Here is a 21115-nt window from a genome sequence, read left to right on the forward strand (position 1 = left end):
ATGTATATTGTGTACAGTATACATTTTCTTGTGTATACATTTTCTAATGTATATTGTTTTACATGACTCTGCAAACTGCTTTTATCTATGATGCACAATAATTCCTATGATATTAGCTGTCTTGTGTTATTGTGTTAATCGAAAAATGAAAACAATGCACATTAGAGTCACTTAATCGTGTTAACTAATGAAATAGAAGAAAACCTCCAAAATGTACGAATCGTGCAATTATTAATTCATTATTAAATTTCTGCATCTATGTAACAGTTTATATTTGCCATTAAAGAGAGGATGCAGTACAACTTCAAAAACTAAAACAGTAAAAACATCACTATTTCATGCACTTGTTTGCTTTTCAAGTTACATTTAATTATTGTACTCTAATGATTGTTTCAATACTGTTAGGAACGTGAGTTAATAAAAAGCATATATTTCACAAGGCTGTCGTTATAACTTCCTGTGTGAAATACGCAACATCTTAAACAAAGAGCATTACGCATGAGCCATAAGTCGATATTTCCATCTGTTCTTCTGTGCCACTACATATTTCCTGCCATAATGTCACATATATTAACAGGAAGGAGGATATATGTTTGATACTGTTTCTTAAGTACACTTGTTAGATCAATGCAAGCACTTTTTTATTTTCAATCACAGAATTCATTGCCACTCCAGAATACAAAATATAAAGCTGAAATTAAATAGCTTGTCATCTTTGGATGCATGGATATATGACTTTATTATATATGTGTTTATATAATAACATCTTTATTCAGAAAGCTAGCGTTAATAAATTTAATGTGTGCTTTAAATTAAATATTTAAGTTCAATAATATTTTAACACTTTTCAAAGGTTAGAATGGAAAAAAATTGGTTTACTGATTGAAGAGTTTTCTCGCAAGATACCATTTTAGTAAAGAACACTTTAATATTGTTTTACTGATCAATAACTCTTTGCACAGTATTTATGAGGTGAAATAATGCGAGGAAAACAAGATCTGTATGTTCATATCTATTGTGTTCGGGTTTTGGTCAGAAATTCAGGAGGACAAATTTAAATCAACCTTTGACAATCTCTTAACATATCTGAAAAAAGAAGTAATAACTACGGAAAAAAGCAGGTAAATGTTTTCCATTATTTTAAATATTATACTTTATATGATCCGAGGCACACTAGGATTTCGAATGAATCAGCCCGTAATTTTGGAATTTTGGTACTTTGGTAACATGGGCGAAAACAGCCACTTAGTCACATAGTTTATAAAACTTAATTAAGATATATATATATATATATATATATATATATATATATATATATATATATATATATATATATATATATATATATATATATATATATATATAGTGAGTTAGTTTACATGTGACTGATGCAAGTTTAGTGCTGAACGGAAGCAATAGCCTATATTGTATAAGAAACAAGGTTAATAACTTCAAATTACTCCATTCCACACCTAACCCTCGAGCTCTGGTGGTTTATTTACATCCGTGAAGATCTTCAGCCAAAATGTATTCCTCATGTTATTCCTAACATATTTTCTATATATCAAGTCATTTTAACTTTGTGCGATGAACCAAACTGAAGGTACAGGCCCCACAACATATGATACTAGCGAAAGTTTGACAGAAATATGCAACTCTTCTAAAAGCTCCATATTTCCGTTAAAATCAAATCCACTATTTTGTGTATTTCCTGAGTGAAGGGCGAGTGCATCTGAAACTTCGACATGAGATATATAGCACTGTTTATAGTACATAAAGTGTATAGTTTTAAGCACTTTTTCAGAGGGGGAGGGGGTGGAATATCATAACAATATTAGTATGGATTTATATGTCTTCAACATTCGTAGGCAGATCACCTCTCTCTCTCTCTCTCGTACACCAATTTCATGGTTTAATAACATTCCATTTTCAAGAATAAGAAGAAAGTGCCAAATGATTTATAATGGCAGTGATGTAGATTATTCAATGCCTCGTGCGTTCTTTCTCTCTGTCTCTCTCTCTCTCTCTCTCATTCTCTCTCAATCAAACTCTTTAGGACATGCTTGCTGGGTTATACACAGTAAATCACGCACACTTTATCGACACCATGCACGCTCTGTGGCGGTTGTCAGATGCACTATGCGAGATATCGTCGTGTGCAAAGTTATCCTATTTCTTTAACTATCATCACATATCTTATGCAACACAGGTAGCCTAATAGAACTGATACTGGGGTCCAGATACCTAAGCAGCTATGAATTTGCAAGGATTAAAATGACCTTCCTCGTACTTTGTATGGAAATTTAAGCTAATACATTGTGTACACAATTATCAAATTACCAAACAAAACGTTCATTCAGAAAGTATACATTATAGACCTACCCAGTTCTAAATATAGTACACAATAAACGTACCATAAGCTACTGAACCCATCAAAAATTCTACTCTGATAGCAAAACGTATAAGTCAGCTACAACACATAGCAATTAAACTTTTAACATGTTTGAATGTAACACAATTTATTATTGTTCAACCATATAGATTTCTGGTAGTAACACCAGAAATCATTTGAGGAGAATTTTGGATGGTTTTGCGACATCATGACACCAAGTACAATGGAGTTCCACAGAGAATTATATTTATGTTTGTGACAGAATGATGCCAAGAACAACCGAGGATTGTATTTATCATAATTATCTGCGGAAATAATTTAACAAATGGGTTAGAGTAAGCAATGGGAAACAGCTTGCATTTGAAGATTTCAGGAGATTAATAATGGTTTTACAATCGGAATAAGCCTGTCAACCATGATGGGATGAAAAAGCACGCTGCAGTATACATTCAGGGCGTTCTGGATTAAAACGTCTCAACTCATGTATATAGTCAGCCCACAATATATTTTCTCACGCAAACAAAGAAAGTGATGGTATTGATAACTGATAAAAAGTCATTACATCATCATGTTCTGCAATGCTAATTTTGCAATTGTATATTGTACTGTATAACTAATTATTCTGTCCAATCTGACTTTAATAGTTACTCAAACCGCAAACATTTTTCTTTTCGAAACTGACCTTTCTTTCTTTGGTCAAAAAGATGCATTCCAAAGGACATTCCTTGCATGTCTTTATCTATCGTGTCTAAATGTGTTTTTTTTTTAATATTTCCTGGCTGTCGTTATGATTAATTTGTTTTTGTTTAATTATGTCTTGTTTCATTTCACTGCATTAATACTTGCTTGTTTTGTGCAAATTTACCATTGGTTGAATTGTTCTTTCCTGACTCTGGTCTCCTTATAGTCGATGGACGAGAGTCATGTTCTTGACTCTTTTTGTGTATACCATCAGCAGATTTTCTTTGTTCGAGATCTGTTGATTTCTGATCTTTTTCTTGTAACTTCTCATGAACTGAATAGAAGAAACCTTCAGTGCTGATCAGATTCAAGGTAACTGATAGAAAAAACAAATGACTTAACAAGATTGTTGACACTACTGAAAAGGATATGTTCAAAGTTTACTGGATAAAAACTAAGGATGGGTAAAAGGTAAACTCCTTCCAAATACTAACTTTCCCAATATATCTCAGTGTAGAACAAACGAAAGCGCTTATGCTCTTTCGTTAAATGCTGCAGGACGAAATGTTAATAAGTTAATAAAATATCCGTCAAAGGCACGTCTTCAATTTTCATTATATTTCTGATTAATACGACGATATACCAAATCAGAAATGTTGCACTGAAGTAATGAAAGAATTGCTGATGGATTTATTTTAAAGTGTATTCTTATCCAAAACTAATAATGACAAATATTATGAGGTTCTGTTTCGTTTATCTCGTGGTTAATTAAAACCATTGTCTCACCACCAAAATTAACGGAGATTATTTAGTTTGATAAGGTCATTTTTGTAGAAACCTTGGGATTTAATAAACTCCATGATACACTATGTTTTAAAAGAAGACGTATGTGCTACATGTTGCTTTCAGACATGGTCTCTTTTCGAATGACTGTATTTTTAATTTCATCAATTACAAGTTTTAAGTGAGCAACAAAGTGAATAATAAAGACATTCAGGTGAGTACCAAAATGTGCTCTGCTCTTTACATTGTCAACCATAGAATTCATTATAGGTGTCTTGGTTCATTCTATGTGCCTTGTTCACTTCTTTGTCTATTGATTAAATGGACTGAAATGAGCGTGTAAGACAAGCATTGGACTGGAAATCATCGCAGTTGATGTAGATGGAATCTGATCTGCAACACTAAGTTCTCCTTTGCATCTCTTTCTTCCCTTGACTATAGTGCATATTTTTATCATTCTCAATTTATGCATCAATATAGGTACTGACTTAAAGGAGAAAAGGTATTGAAAAGAACATATTGTGACATCATAAATATTCATGATATTTTGGGTCTAGTGCTCTGTTAGTGGATCTTTCTTGTTTGCCTTTGATAAAAGGAACAATAAATCATCAAGGTATGAAATAAGATTAGTTCCACACTAACATTTTTATTGTTAGTTTCTATGAGTGTTGTACAAACACTAATGTAGACACAACAAACAATTTAAACATGGAGCGTCTACTATTATAAACAAAATAAAGCATTCGAGGTTGATTCATCAATGGTGTTTTTTCCAGTTTATTTTCTACATTCTTCAGTTTCATGCAAATTAAAACGCAATACAAACAATTAGCTTCACACAAGAAATTATTAACCTGTTGCCTGGTAAAATAGTCTAGTTTTGGACAATACTTTCTGTGCAGAAACCACTATTTTCTGACTAGACTTACCATAATCACACTCTAGAATCTGGACCGCTCCGGTGGCCTAGTGGTTAGAGCGTCCGCCTCGGATGCAGAGGGTCGTGTATTCGATCCCCGGCCGAGTCATACCAAAGACTTAAAAACATGGTACTAACAGCTGCCTCGCTTGGCATTCAGCATTAAGAGGGTAGCGTTAGGGCTTGTCAGCCTGGTGTCAGGATAATGTGACTGGGTGGGACATCATGCTACATGTCTGCGGCATGATGCCCCAGTGCTAGACATCACTATAAACTGCCACATTGCAGACATCGTAGCGATATGACTGAAACGTTGTTAAAGCTAAGTTAAAACTCCAAATCACATCACATCACATCACACTCTAGAATCTACAATATTCATTTGTAAGCAGTGTACAAGCCATCCACAAAGTTCGTTTTACTAAATTTATCTAAAACAATAGTTACTGTGCAAAACCCATTTCCCTCCGAGTTACAATGATCATAACCAGGCAGAACCCATTTTCATTCGAGTAAAAATGAGTATAACTTTTGATATTTATCCCTCACAATCAACTGACCCTTATCTTAAGCGCTCGCCATCTTCAAACTTTGGTTAAAGTACGTGGTTTCTAGAACAAAAGTAGTTCCGATACGATTTTTTTGCCGCATAACACTGGACAACAAATTTTTACAAAAGTCATGTTACTGAAATAAAATTAGTCAATTCTTATCAATTTTTATGTGCTGAACACGAATATGACAGTCAAATTGCAAAATTGGCTCTAGTTTTTTTGTAATCTGCAAGAAATTAATGTTTACATAACGAAATGCATTCCAATAGTAAAAGGTCACTGTAATAGCCTACCTATAAAAAATCAAGTCATTGACTACATCTTAGATTTCTTCGCCTGTCTCTTGTACAGCTGTTCGGGAGCATCTCTGAGGAGTGTCCAGCAGTAGTCAGCCAGCATTGTAGTGGACCATTTTCCCTGGTATCTTTGTTCCATTGTTGCGATATCTTGATGAAAACGTTCGCCGTGTTCATCACTAACAATACCACAGTTGCTAGGAAAGAAATCCAAATGGGAATGAAGGAAGTGAATCTTTAGAGACATATTGCAGCCAAGTTTCTTATACTTCATCAACATGTCTTCTACTAGTTCCTTATAGTTTTCTGCCCTAACATTTCCGAGGAAGTTTGTAGAAACTAGGCGAAAAGCATTCCATGCTTGTTTCGTGTCACCTTCCAGCAAGTTGTTGAACCGGTCATCTTTGAAAAGCTCTCGAATCTGAGGACCCACAAAAACTCCCTCTTTAATCTTTGCTTCGCTGAGTCGAGGGAATTTTTCATGCAGGTATCGGAATGCTGGCAAAGTCCGGTCAATGGCTTTCACGAAGTTCTTCATCAAACCTAGTTTGATGTGAAGGGGTGGTAGCAAGATTTTCTGAGCCTCAACCAGAGCTGGGTGTTGGATATTCTTCTCTCCAATGGCTACATTCTGCCTGTGAGTCCATTCCTTCCTCATGTAGTGCATTTCCCTTGCTCGGCTATCCCACTCGCATAAGAAACACATGTATTTTGTATATCCTTGCTGCAGTCCCATTAAAAGGGCAACTACCTTCAAATCACCACAGAGGTGCCAGCTGTACTTGTTATACTCAATGGAATTCAGTAGCTGCCTTAAGTTATCGTATGTCTCTTTCATGTGGACAGCATACGCTACTGGAATAGATGGAAGAATGTTTCCATTGTGCAAAAGCACAGCCTTGAGACTCAGTTTCGAAGAGTCCACAAATAGTCTCCATTCTTGTGGGTCATGAGTGATTTTTAAAGCATTCATGAGGCCCTCAATATCGGAACAGAATATCAGATTACTTTCCTTTCTGAAGAAAGGCTCCAATTGCTGGTGGCGCTTTCGATATGCAGTAATTGTGACATCTTCTTCTAGAAGATTCCATTGTTGGAGTCTTGATCCTAGCAATTCTGCCTTGTTCTTTGATAAGTCCAAATCACGAATCAGGTCATTTAGTTCTTCCTGTGTTATTCTGTGTGGGGTTGATGATGCACCACAGTGAAAATCTGGATCACTGCATGCTGATGGACCAGGAGAAGAACAGGTCGACTCACCTTTGTCTTCGTCAGATGAATCAAGAGAATATTCTGCTGGAGGTTCTGGAATAGGAAGTCCCTCACCATGTGGAACTGGTCTCAATGCAGACGGAATGTTTGGGTAGACTATTCTCGACTTCTTTCGCTTCGTTATTCCGCCGGAAAGAGGAGGAACCAAGCAGAAGTAACAGTCATTTAGGTGGTTGCTTGGCTCTCTCCACACCATTGGGACTGCAAACGGCATTGATGACCTTTTGCAATTCAACCACTGTGAAAGCTGTGTTGTACATGTAGCACAGCATATATGCGGAGCCCAAGGCTTGTCTTGGTCACCAACCTTGCATCCGAAGTAAAGATGATATGCCTTCTTCACTTGAGAATTGATACTTTTCTTCTGGTTGGCAAATGTCACTTCCCCACAAATATAGCAAAAATTGTCCGCGGTATTAACACACTTTCGAGGCATTACTGTTCTTTATTGTACGTAAATGGATAAAATAATAAGTTTTATGTAACAGTAGCTTGAACTGTCTCGCACAACGTCTAAAATATTTTAAATGCTGAACCTATCTGATTGGGCTTTATATAGTACACTGCTTACGTCAGCTTCAGCAGCCGCCTGGCATTAGTATAATAGGCCTACACATGTATAGTACACTGCTGACGTCAACTTACTTCAGCAGCCGCATGGCATTAGTATTGCATTGCATCAGAAAATGATGCAATCAACTGTGGATGATGTGAGCATGATGGTATTATGCAATGTTACATCATTATTCCGGATGTTGCTGCAGTCCTACTGGAGAAATTTACACAGTGAAACATAGAAAATGAGGTATATGAATATCTTCAAAACGAGAGCCAATACAAATTTTTCACGGTTATATTCGTGTTCGGCACACCAAAATACTACAGATTAGGGCCTTTTCAAGTCAGTAATGATTTCACTGTTGACCAGTGTAATCTTCAGTCTTCTTTCTACCGAAGTGTAAACCATTAAAATACCGTTGGTGAAGGTGCATGTTTGAAAACTGAATTTACTAAATGTAGAAGCAAATTTAATTTTATTACGCACAGTAGCATTGACCTTTGACATTGTAACCCCAAACTTCATAGGTTCCTCTTTCCAAATGCAAGCCATCTACAAATATTGCTTGCGGTCTCTCGTGTATAACCAATGCCATTTTGCAGATATAAGTTAATTTCTCTCTCACCAACCTTAACATTTGACTATCTGACCGCAAAGTCTGAGTATTTTAATTCATTTGTTAGATTTATGCTGAATTTATATATATATATATATATATATATATATATATATATATATATATATATATATATATATATATATATATATATCCCAGAATTCAAATGTATTATTTATTTCTATGCAAATTACTAACACTTAATTGATTGGTGCTGCTATAAATGTATATCATATTACTGCCGCTTGTTTGATATATTTGATTAGTACACCCAAAATTAATTTAATTGCAAACAATAATAGTGAGATCATCGAGCTATCAATTTGCCAAGCCTGTCTGAGCAAACAAGGTACTTTTTTATTTATCATTTTCAGGTTACTGAATTTAATGTCATTCTAGAATACAAAATATGATGCTGGTTTTAAACAACTTGTGATCTTTGGTGTCAAGAACTATTACTTTTTATGTATGTGCTAATATAATAAAATCTCTATTCAGAAATCAAGTTTTAATTGACTTAACGTGGGATGCAAATTAGATATTAACACTGGCTAATATCTGAACAATTTTCAAACGTTAGAATGAAAATAGATAAGTTGTTTAACTGATTCTAGATTTTACTCGCAAAATGCAAATTCAGTAAAGTACACTTTCGTATTGTGTTACTGACAATTAAGTCTTCACCCAATATTCTTTCTGGCAAAAATAATGGTAGAAAAATACGATTTGCATGACAAATGACTAAACTCCATGTGTCAATTGATACACATTATGGTTTGAAAGCGATGACTGTTGGCAATATTCGCCTCATTTACGATTAGTTTCAACAATATTAATTCAAAGAACATCATTATGTTCTCTTTGTTTGAAACATTGCAAATTGAACCTGATAGCTCATATCTATTTTGTTCCAATGTCGATAAGAAATTTAGGAAGAGCTAAATTTAAGCGTTACAAATCAACCATTTACATTCTCTTAACGTATTTGTGAAAATAGTATTAAGTACAAAAATAAATCAGATATGTGTGTTTCATCTGATCATCGATCTCAAGCGGTTTATTTATATCCGTGAAGACACTCAGGCAAAATGTATACCTAATTTTACTCCTAATACGTATCCTATTCATCAAGCCATTTATAGTTTTGTGCGATGAACCAAACTGATGGTACAGGCCCAAAATGTAAGAACGGATCGAAAGTTTGACTTTTCAAAGTTAAGATCATCAATGAACTACCTGTACTTAGCAGAGATATCCAACTGTCCGAAACGTTCCCACTTCAATCTGCATATAAAGCTAATTTGAAGGGTGCTTTTCTGTTTAGCATTTACTCCAGTCTCAGAATCTTATTCAAAAGAAGACTTACCTCTGTGTTTGCACAAATACGCATATTTGTACGTTCATGAACACCAAATCCACTATCTTCTGACTGATGACAGAGTGCAGCTAAAACTTCTACATCAAATATATATTAAAAAAATTTACAGTACATAAAGCATATAGTTTTTAAAACATTTTGTTTTTGAGGGGTCGGAGTGCATGTATCACAGCAACATTAGTAAGGATTTACAAGTCTTCAGCAGTTGTAAACAGATCACCCCCGTCTCTCTCGTAAACCTTTTTTGATGATGTAATACATTTCATTTTTAAGAATAAGAAAAGGTGTCTGTGGATTTATAAGCACAACGAGGTAGATAAATCAATGCCCACGGTGTTTTCTGTGTTTCTGTCTGTCTCAGTCTGTCTGTCTGTCTGCCTGCCTATTTCTCTCAACTAATCAAACTCTTTTGGACATGCCTGCTGGGGTCATACAGAAAAACACGCCCACTTTATTGACACCACGGCGCCTCTGCTGCAATTGTCAGATGTGACTATGCAAGCAAACATCCCGTGCAAAGCTATTCACTTTCTCTAAATTAGCAACACGTCATGTACAACACATTCTTATGTATAGCTATTGATGTTGTATCTCTCTGTTTAATTGGCAACACAAGCTGACTGATAAAACACACAATGAGGTTGATAACAGTGTTAAGTTGCCAGGATTCAAAGTAAGCTCGCCCTTTCTTTGTATGGCAATTAAAGCTCAAGTTAACAAATAAAACATTCATGCAGAAATTCTTTACCATAAACTTAACAAATTCCAAACATAATACATAATAAACGTGTTGTGATTTACTGAACCCATCACAAAATATAATCTGATAGAAAATGGTATAATTCAGGTAAAAACATCAAAAAGGGGATATTTTAATCTGTGAGAATCTAAAACACATTCTGACTGGTCAACCATCCAAATTTCTAGCAGTAACATCATCAATAAAATCAATAAATTGCAGATAAGTTTGGATGCATTTTTGAGCGACAGCATGACACCAAGTGCAAAAGTGTACCGCAGATAATTATATTTATATTTGCGACAGTATGATGCCAAGATCAACAGAGGATTATATTTGTCATAATTACTGGGGAAAAATTAACAAGTGTGTTAGAATAAGCAATTGGAAAAGTCTTGCATTTTAATTTTTGATGACATTAAGACTGTTTTTACAGTCGCAATTAGGCTGTCAACAATGATGAGATGCAAAAGTATGATGTAATATAGATTCAAGACTTAATGCATGAAAACGTATCATGTACATGATCAGCTCAAAATGTTTTCTCTCGTTACCACAAACACAGAAAACGGTCGAAATGTTAATAGAAAATCATTATATCACTATAGTCTACAGTATGCAAATATTTACAATTTCTATATTGAATTTTATACATATTATTCTTTGACATTTCATCTAAATAGTTACTCAAAGATGAGATGTTTTTACAGAGGTACATTTGAACTTTGTCTTGGAGTCTATACTGAAAACACATTACTAATGCAAATATTATTTGTGTCATGTTGAGTCATTTCAGCATTGCTTATATGCACATTAACATAATAACAAAAAGTTAAATTTAATAGAAATGAAGAGATGCCTCGTTAATAGTTGCTAGTGTATGTACATACCTTTGCTTGAAGTGCCCTTTTCTGATTCTGGACTCTCTACAACCGAAGGTTGAGAGTGTTCTTGACTGTTTTTGTTCATTTCATCAACGTATTCGATTTGTTCGAAATATGTTAACTGCTCCTCCTCATCTTGCAAATTCTCATGGACTGAATAGAAAATGGCGTCAGTAGTCATTTAAAAGGTAACTGTTAGAAATGGCTTAATCAGCCCAAACTGCTCACATAGTCTCTACAGCTGAATGTATATACATATATGACCCTTTGTAAATCAGTTCACTGGTGGCTGATGCAAACTTAGTCCTGAAAAGTAGAAATAGCTAGAACAAATGATACAGTGAGACCAATGTTCCTCAGATTAATCCTGTGACCCATTTCGATAATGAGACCCTGTCTTGCATACTTGAAACGAGACAAGGTTGGAAACTCGAAAATGTCCATTCCACACCTGACCCTCGATCTCTGGCCGCTGATTTCTGTCCATGAAGTTACTCATCCAAAATGTAGGGTTCATTCTTCTTTCAATATATTTTCTACTCACGAAGCCATTGTTTTCCTTTCTGTGATTGACCAAACTGAAGTTTCAGATCCCAGAAAGTAAGAATTGATGAAATTTTGTATAGCACAACAATGTTACACTCACCTATGAACTGTCGGTACTTACAGAGATATACGGCTCTACGAAGCATTCCTTCACTAATTTGACTACAGACATAGATGCATACGTAAGTTTCCTCTTAACAGTCACTTGAATGAATTTTCAGAATATTATTATCTTGTAGAATTACATATGCGTTTGCACAAAACCACATGTTTGTAATTCCTTGAATACCAAATCCGCTACATCCTGAGTGAAGATTGTTTACATTGTTTATAGTATAAAGTTTACATGTCTTCTTCAGACATTAGTGCATATCTCTCTCTCTCTCTCTCTCTCTCTCTCGTCAAAGTCTTTAATGATATGAAACATTTCGTTTTCAAGAATAAATAAACTTGTAAGTGAATTTATAAGGGCATCAACGAAGATAATACAGTAGTCGACCGCATGTTCTCTCCATCCCCTACCTCTCTGAAACTCTTTAGCGCATGTTTGTCTGAATCATAAACAGTTAATCAAGTCCATTTTATTGACCCGCGTCCACTTTGCGGTGGTTGTGAGAAGCAGCTAGACGAGAAAGCTTGATGTACAAAGCAAATCTATTCTCTAAGAAGCAACTGCAACTCCATGAGGACTATAGGATAAGGTGGAGAGGCTTATTTTAAATGCTTTGCCTCCTCACTCTCACCAACCCCAATGCGGTTAATGGAGAAACAAAAGTTCGCGTCTACTGTACATTGCTCTGACACATATGTATAGCAAGATGTTGATTCTCTCTGCTGAATCATCAGAACATGTCATGTGCAACATTTGTTGCCTGATAAAACAGACTGCGGTGCAGCTACGTAAGCCAGCAATGACAATTTTCCAGGATTCAACGTAAGCTTCCTCGTACTTTGTACGGCAATTTAAGATTATAAATTGATTACGTAACTATGAAGATTTGAAACAAAATGTTCATTGAAACTTCTATCTCATATACTTGCAAAATTTTGAATATAATACAAAACAAACATGTAATAATGTACTGAACCCATCACATACACTACTCTGATAGAAAAAAATGGTATATTTCGGCTACATATAACAGTAAAAGGAACTTTTAAAATGTTTGAATCTAACACACTTTCTGATTGGTCAACCATCAAACCTTCTTTCTTTAAAACACAACACAAATGGAGGAACAGTTCGATGCTTTTTCGACACCACGACCCAAAATGCAACGGAGTGCCACAGTGAATTGTATTCGCATTTTTGATATTAGGATACCAAGTGCAATGGAGAGCCATATAAATTATATTTAGGTATGTCACATCATGCTAAGTGTAATAGAGAATTATATTTCTCATCTTAACTGAGAAATATTAAACAAATGTGTTAGAAGGAGCAGGGAGAAAAATATTGCATTTAAGGGTCTGAGCATATAATGATTGGTTTTACAGTCACAATCGCGTTAACAATGAAGTTGTAATATACATGCAGGACGTTTACATCAAAACTGCCAAACTCAAGTACACACTGAGTTAAAAGGATTGTCTCACACAAGACACAAGCTGTTGGTAATGTCAGTTGACAGAATCCTAACATTACCATAGTCTGAAGTGCATGCTAAATTTACATTTTATATTGTACTTTTATACCAGTTGTTCTTTACAATTTTGCCTGAGTAGTTACTCAAAGATGAGATGTTTCACAGGGGTGTATCTTCAGTTTTCCTTGAGTCAGTACTGAAAAATACATTGCTAACGCAGACATTTTTTGTGTCTTGGTGAGCCATTTCAACAATGGGTATATACAAATTAACATAACAGACAAATTAACATAATATTCTAATTAACATGACCTTAAACGGCATAGTTACTTTAGTAATATACGTCAGAATGCTTGAATTTTAGACGCATATTTGTTCTCATCTGGCATCGCATAAGAAACAGGCATCATACACCCTCAACAGTCAGCGACGGCAGATCTGGTTTTATGTTGTTTGCAATGGATCCAGACTTATAAGAAAGTGTATTTGGTAAACAAATCTGACCCACATTCTGCTACATCAGTGAACATATTAAAAGCTATCCGTATGGACATTTATGCTTGTGGACCCATCAGTGTTTTTATCTATCGAGTCTGCATGTGTTCTTGCGATGTACTTGATGACGTTAATTTCATTGCCTATCTGTTTTTTGTGCATAATTATGTCTTGTTTCCTTCCACCCCAAAAAGATCGGCCTGTCGTTGTGTACTGTTACCTTTACTTGAAGTACTCTTTTCTGATTCTGGACTCTCAACAGCCAAAGGAGGAGAGTCGTGTTCTTGACTCTTTTTGTTCATTTCATCAGCAAATTCTCTATGTTCGAAATAGCTTGATTTCTGATCTTCCTCTTGCAACTTCTCATGAACTGAATAGAATAAAGGCTTCAGTGGTCAGAAAAAGATAACTAATAAAAATAAAGAAGTGATTTAATAAGCATGTCGACAATTTACTGTTCATTGGACGAAAAGTAAGTGTAACAGGAAAAATCCTTCCAAATAATAACTTTCACATTAAATCTCAGAGAAAAAATAATTCATTGCAGCACTAGGAAGGTATTTATACTCTTTCTTTAAATTCTGTGGAAAGACATTTTTAAAGAAGGAAGGAAATTATCGACCAACGGTATTTGTTTCAATATTCATTCCTTTTATTTCTGATAAATAAGACATTTGCTTAAAATTCGGTAGACCAAGTCAGAATATATATATATATATATATATATATATATATATATATATATATATATATATATATATATATATATATATATATATATATATATTCCCCAATTATACTATTATTCAATCAAACTGCAGTAAATGTACCATTCACATCAATGTTGTCATATCATATATGTTACTTTAAGCAAGTAATGTTTTGGTCTGGGGACACATATTGACAAACAAAAATATTACACAGCAACATAAATACTCATGGTAAAGGGTGTTTAATATTTTTTGGCGTGTCCAAAGTTTGCTTTTGATAAAAGAAACATTCAATCCTGAACGTATGAATTAAAACTTGTTCCACGCAACTAATGTGGACAAAATAAACAATTTAAATATGCAGCATTTACTATTCTAAACAAAATGAAACATTCCTGGGTTATTCAGCAATGGTGATTTTCCTTTTCACAATCAAGATTCAAGGAAAATACATGCCACAATCTTCACGCTGAAAATTATTAACCAATGGGTATCAATGACCTGGTCAAAATATGCGGCCTTGAAGGAAACGTGTTGTTCAAAAGCCACTATTTTCCTAGTAGACTAACCATGATCAGATTCCAGAATCTGTAGATTTCATGTGTACAGATTATGCAAGCCATCCACAAAGTTTGATTTACTAAGCTGATATAATACAAATCGCTGCGTCACAATGACCAAGAAGTTTTATAATTTCCCTCTTAAAATAACTTGCATTTACCTTAAGCTCAATCCTTCCACAAACACTGGTCAAGGCACATGGTCTCTTGAACAGAGTTGTTTCAAAGCCATGTTGATTTCAGTCAACGTGATCTTAACAATTGATCTTAAAACTTTTAGACTCTTTCCTAACCCAAAGTCAAAGCCAATCACAAGCCTTTGTGAAGATACGTGGTTGAAAACCGAATTGTTTTAAATGAAGAGGCCAATGTTATTTTTATCATGCACAGTGACCATGACCTTCAGCATGTTAACCCCACAGCGAATAGGTTATTTACCCTTAATTCTAACTATCCACCAACATTGAGTGAGGTCATTGTGCAGAAATAATGTTTTTAGTCACACAGACCATGATTGTTTTTACATTTTGACCCCCATAATCAAATGCCATCTTCACTAATCCAAGTGAAAACCGTACAAAAAGTCTGGTAAAGGTAGACAGTGTACTCTATGGAGAAAAGGGTTAACATATAGATGGATGTATGTATTGATGCAAAAGGCATTGTAACTATATGGCTTCGGTCCTCCGGTAGGTGCATAATAAAAAGTGGGATGATGCTACCGACTAGATTGAGATGATGAAACTTTTCAGAATAAATTCAACCTATTGATTTCACAAATCACAAACCTGAGCCATAAAAACCATGATTATTTTCTCCTCTGATTTTCAGGTCTAATTAATTCGGTCTGGCTAGCAACACGTGTTTATTTATATTCAACAACTGCACTTTGAACTTTAGCTCAAAATAAATCTTGAAACATTCACCTAAGAAATGATAATTCTCCCCGTATAAATACAATTTCAAAATACTTATCCACCAACACAACTCTAATTGTTTCTGTATGCTAGGATTCTCTGATGTTTACATCCTCTAATTTATATTATCCTTCAGACTTTGCAGTGTTTATCTAGAGTACAAAGTAGTTCCTATCATATTAATCATCTGATGTGCATGTGTTAGCCGAAAGGTGAAAACAATGAACATTACTGTCACGTAATCTCTTAATTAATGAAATAGGATAAAGCCTTCAGAATGTTGATGCTGTTGTTGGGCTGAACGCAACACACGATAGGCTACACATCGCCAGTATAACTGGTGGAGGAAGAACCAGTGAAAACTCCGGGAAGAACAACCGACCCACAGAAGGCTAATGGTAACCTTTCTCACATACCCACATTGGGGGAGCCCGAGACTCGAACCCACGCAGACACATCCAGAATGTATAAATGTTGTAATTATTAAGTCATTGTTCAATTTCTGCATGCATGTTATATTTGATATTTTACAATAAAGTGTTAGTAATTTGTAAAGATTCTCTTTATTTCATTTTTCACATGCCATCATTGACCTTGTCGCTCATTAACAAATGTCGTGACTTTCAATAGCTGCATCTTCTAGTTTCATTCGAAGGAAATATTGCATGCACCCCAACAAGTTGAGAAAATACTTGCTCTTGAAAGTAAGTATCTTTGTCAACCATGCATGCCAAAAGAATGATAATATAACACATCTAACATGCTTTGTTTTCCAACATGAATCTAATGGCAATTAATTTCCTGCTCTAAAACACCCACATATTTAGAAAATGCACCTCAAATAGTTATATACAAGTGCAAACACTAAAGCTCTAACAATGCATCTTTATTCGGTAAAGCAATATGACCTACATTCTGCAACATCATTGTACAAAGTAATAGAGATCCCTATGGACAACTATGCTTGCAGACCCATCGATGTTCTTGTCTATCAAGTCTATATGTTCTTGAGACTTGTTACAAAAATCGTTACTTCATTGCTGCTCATTTTCTTTATTAATTACATCTTGTTTCCATCCACTCCATAAAAAACCTGCTTTTATTTGTGATCGTTTACCTTTGCTTAAAGTGCTCTTTCTTGATGCTGGTCTCTCTACAGCCGAAATACGAGGGTCGTGTTCTTGACACTTTTTGTTCATTTCATCAGTAGATCCTCTTTGTTTAAAATCTATTGACTTCTGATCTTCTTCTTGCATCGTCTCATGAACTGAATAATAAATGACTTTGTTAGTGGTCAGAAAAAGTAAAGGAAATAAACAAGCGACTGAATATGCATGCCGATAATCGACCGAAACCAACATGTTCGGAGTTTAATGGATTCATACTAATTAAGGGTGAACGGCAAATTCGTTCGAAATAATAACGTTCCCAAAAAACGTAGAATTTATGATCTTTCTTTAAATGAGGTGGGAAGAAATTTTAAGAAAGAAGGATACAATCCAGCAAAGGTATTCAATATTCAATCCTTTTAATTTCTGATTTTGCAATTCGTGCAAATACTAATTTAAACACGTACATGTATATACAATAGCAGCCACTGCAATATTTCTGAGCTGTTTTTACAAACATTGGTTGAAACATCCGATCGTGTTCTGATTGTCTCGTTATAATTAGGATAAGTGTATAGCCCGAAAATAGTCACTATTATAGTTTAACTTTAATTTAAAACATACTAGATCCGTTTGGAGACACATGACCTTGTAAAGACATTGGTATGTCACCTTCGTCTTTATTATTTTGTCGTCTGCCTCTGCTGATTTTCATCCCCAGAGACCGCTCCGGTGGCCTAGTGGTTAGAGCGTCCGCATCGAAAGCGGGAGGTTGTGGGTTCGAACCCCGGCCGAGTCAAACCAAAGACTTACCAAAAATGGTACTAACATCTGCCTTGCTTAAGAGGTTAGTGTTAGGACTGGTCGGCCTAGTGTCAGGATAATGTGACTGGGTGGGACATCATGCTACATGTCTGCGGCATGATGCCCCAGTGCTAGACATCACTAAAAACTGCCACACTGCACATCGTAGCGATATAACTGAAAAATTGTTAAAGCTATAAAAATCCTAATCACACACACACACACACACACACACACACACACATCCCCAGAAGAAAGAGGTTTATCAGACTTTTCACCTTCTACTTCCGCACCTATCTAAATTGAATCTTTTAGTTCACCTTTTGAATGAACATCTTCAGCTTTCTCTGTACTTTCCTGTGACCCTGAATTTGTTGGAATTTTTGATGGCCCATTTGGCGACCGCGGTATTGATCTTTGAGGTCTCCTGATCACAATAACTGCTTGATCAGTGAAAAAATGATCTTTGGGGGACCTGGGCTTCTGCATTTCAGTCTGAGCTTGCTTCTTAATCTCTGGTTTGGAGCTATCAAACTGGACTGAGTGTGACTTCTGTAAAACGTTCCATGAAGGATATGCCTTTTTTTCTGTTGTTCGCTGCTTCTGTCTATTATCTTTTGTGGATTCCCCACTATAATAATAATAATAATAATGACGACGACGATGATGATGATGATGATGATGATGATGATGATGATGATAATGAAAACAGAAAAATATTCAATGAAATTTATTGTATATTATCAAGGTATTTATTATTTTATGCATGTTGTAAACATTGTGTATATATTGTATATTGTCCTTAGTGATCTTTAGTATAAACATTGTGTATATATTGTATATTGTCCTTAGTGATCTTTAGTATAAGAAAGCGAACAACTGTTTGATTAATTGCGCATCAATATCTTTAATTCTTTCCATGTTTTACAAATCAGGATTTTTAACACTCATTTCAAAATAAATTTCTCACTGATTCTCCACTATGTTGCTGAAAATCTCAGTTAACATACAGATAGAATGTAACTCCGATGCCAAGCTTGCGAATGCGCAATTTGTATTGGCATTTTTTCTCCTATTCCTTTCTCCAACACACACACACACACACACACACACACACACACACTCTGACCATTTTGCAATGTAATAAGGATTTGGAACCAGCATGGTAAATGCATCTCCTTCTCCCGAAAAAGTCTGAATGCTTCAGGGTGTTATGGATAAACAGTTTTTTCTAGTTCGATGCCTCTTAACCTTGGGTGGAGGGGACAGTTTCGCAAATTAGCCCCTGGCAAATTTCTTAGCTTAAGTCTATGGTGTGACGTTTTGAGCTATATTATGTAATAATTAAAGATATAGATATATTTGTGAATTTGGTTTTTCCGTCTTGTGTTGTTCTTGAAAGTGATCTGAGGCATGTTCACCTCACGCAGTCACTCTACATTATGTGGCCAGTGAAATACCAATAGTCGTCTAGGAAGCAGAGCTAGCCACTTATAGCAGTAGACACGTTGGTCCAAGGCAAGTAGAATATCTCAAAAACTGCATGGATGACAACTATTTAGAATTGTATCAAGCCATTAAGTACACATTGTTTTTCAAAATTATCACCCATGGAAAGGGCGTGTCTTTGCACTGTGGACATCACGTGTTCTCAAAAATGGCCTTTGGGCATGAAAAATGCATGTATAATGAATAGTCATAAGAAAATGACTCGGTTGTGGCACATTGTGAACTGGCTGATCAGGAGGGTCTACACAGTAAGCCCGAAATAATAAGTAGATATATTGCACATTATTTGAAAGCATATCAGGGTCTCCACTGTTCACATGAAATCATAACTATATGACCCTCATATGGTGGAACAATAAAACATTGGCCGATTATAGTCTACGCTGTAAACATGAAATCATAAGTAAGATGAGCCTTATTTGTTGACACATTATACAATGGCCGATCAGGGTCTTCAGTGTTCACATGAAATCAAAGTTCATAGACTGGAAATCAAAGAATTAGATGACTCTGATGTGGTAACACATTATATAACTGCATATCAGCATCTAGGCTGTGTACATTCAGTCATAATTAGATGATTCCGATGCAACATCACCACATACGATGATAGATCAGGGTCCACACAATTCACATAAAGTTATAAGTAGATGACCCTGGCATATGATGACAGATTAGAACCTAACCTGTAAACTACTCGATGAAAATGTTGTGTTGTCACACTGTATGTTGGCATTTCAGGGTTTATATCGTTGATATAAATTCATAAGATGATGACCATGCTGTGGTGGTTCATTCCATGACTACCGATCAGAGTCTCTTCTATTCACTTGACACTGAAAGCAGACTAAAAACTGTCAACCCTGATTTGTTGGCAATTATGTCCAGCTGAACCATCGTAGAACTGACTCAAGTGCTATCTCGTTTTCCTGGCAGACATGTGTCTAAATTGCTTATATGAAATTGTAAGCAGACCAAAATAATTTTGATCTTGAAATGACATGCCTAATTTTCCTCCATGGTAGATCTGGGTCTAAATTGTTAACATGAAGTCATAACCAGGAGAATAAGTTTGGAATTTGATCTGACAGTTCTAATGCCATGGAAGATCTGAGTTTACGCTGCTCATAGTTTGTTTCGCGGTATACATAAATAATAATAAAAAAAACATCTTCTGAATAGGCGTGTTGAGGAAACGTTAATTATTCGTGCTAAATGCTGAAGACTGATTAATCTGAGTTGACTATAGGGAAGTAAACTGATATGATCCCTGTGTTGACAAATATTTAAATTCTTAACAAACCTGGTAACTAATTTTGGCAGCCACTGTGGTCTCCTCCATCCAGATTTACTTGGAAGTGGGACTGTTTTGGATTGGTTGATGTATCTCATGTACTTCATATACATGTATTCCTGATTGCCGTGGACACCTTGAAATGCTAAGAAAAATATGCAGTGAAATGTGATAAAACGAGACTTTTACTAACGATATCAAACATTTTATTGCGTCTCAGATTTTCTATATATTTTTAAAAGTTTGTTATAATTAAAATACCGCCCAAATGTTAATATCATCCAGGTTTTAACGTCCTTGGTGTAACCAATTTTTGTCAGTTCTGATGCATCAACAGTACAAAAGAAATCAATGCAACTACATATTGCAACATAAAAGGATAAAGGAATTTAATATAACAACAAACGGCCATGTCATAACAAAGACTTTTTAACATGGTACTAGCAGCTGCCTCGCTAGGCGCTCAGCATTAAGAGGTTAGTGTCAGAACTGGTCGGCCTGGTGTCAGG

General features: G+C 35.3%; 1 protein-coding gene across 1 annotated transcript in view; it reads right to left on the reverse strand.

Annotated features, from left to right (window-relative positions):
* Positions 1–21115, reverse strand: part of LOC149775860 (uncharacterized) — an 83791-nt gene that overhangs the window by 7852 nt on the left and 54824 nt on the right. The window contains exons 8-12 of the mRNA XM_089943352.1: positions 20616–20751; positions 18124–18434; positions 17008–17157; positions 13924–14073; positions 11083–11229 (exon numbers count right to left, since the gene is read on the reverse strand). Of these exons, the coding sequence (XP_089799478.1) occupies positions 11083–11229; positions 13924–14073; positions 17008–17157; positions 18124–18434; positions 20616–20751 (894 nt within the window). The remainder of the gene's footprint in view (positions 1–11082; positions 11230–13923; positions 14074–17007; positions 17158–18123; positions 18435–20615; positions 20752–21115) is intronic.

Source organism: Sinohyriopsis cumingii, chromosome 19 (genome assembly GCF_028554795.1).
Source record: "Sinohyriopsis cumingii isolate HCF-2022 chromosome 19, ASM2855479v2, whole genome shotgun sequence".
In the NCBI taxonomy this organism is placed as follows: Eukaryota; Metazoa; Mollusca; class Bivalvia; order Unionida; family Unionidae; genus Sinohyriopsis; species Sinohyriopsis cumingii.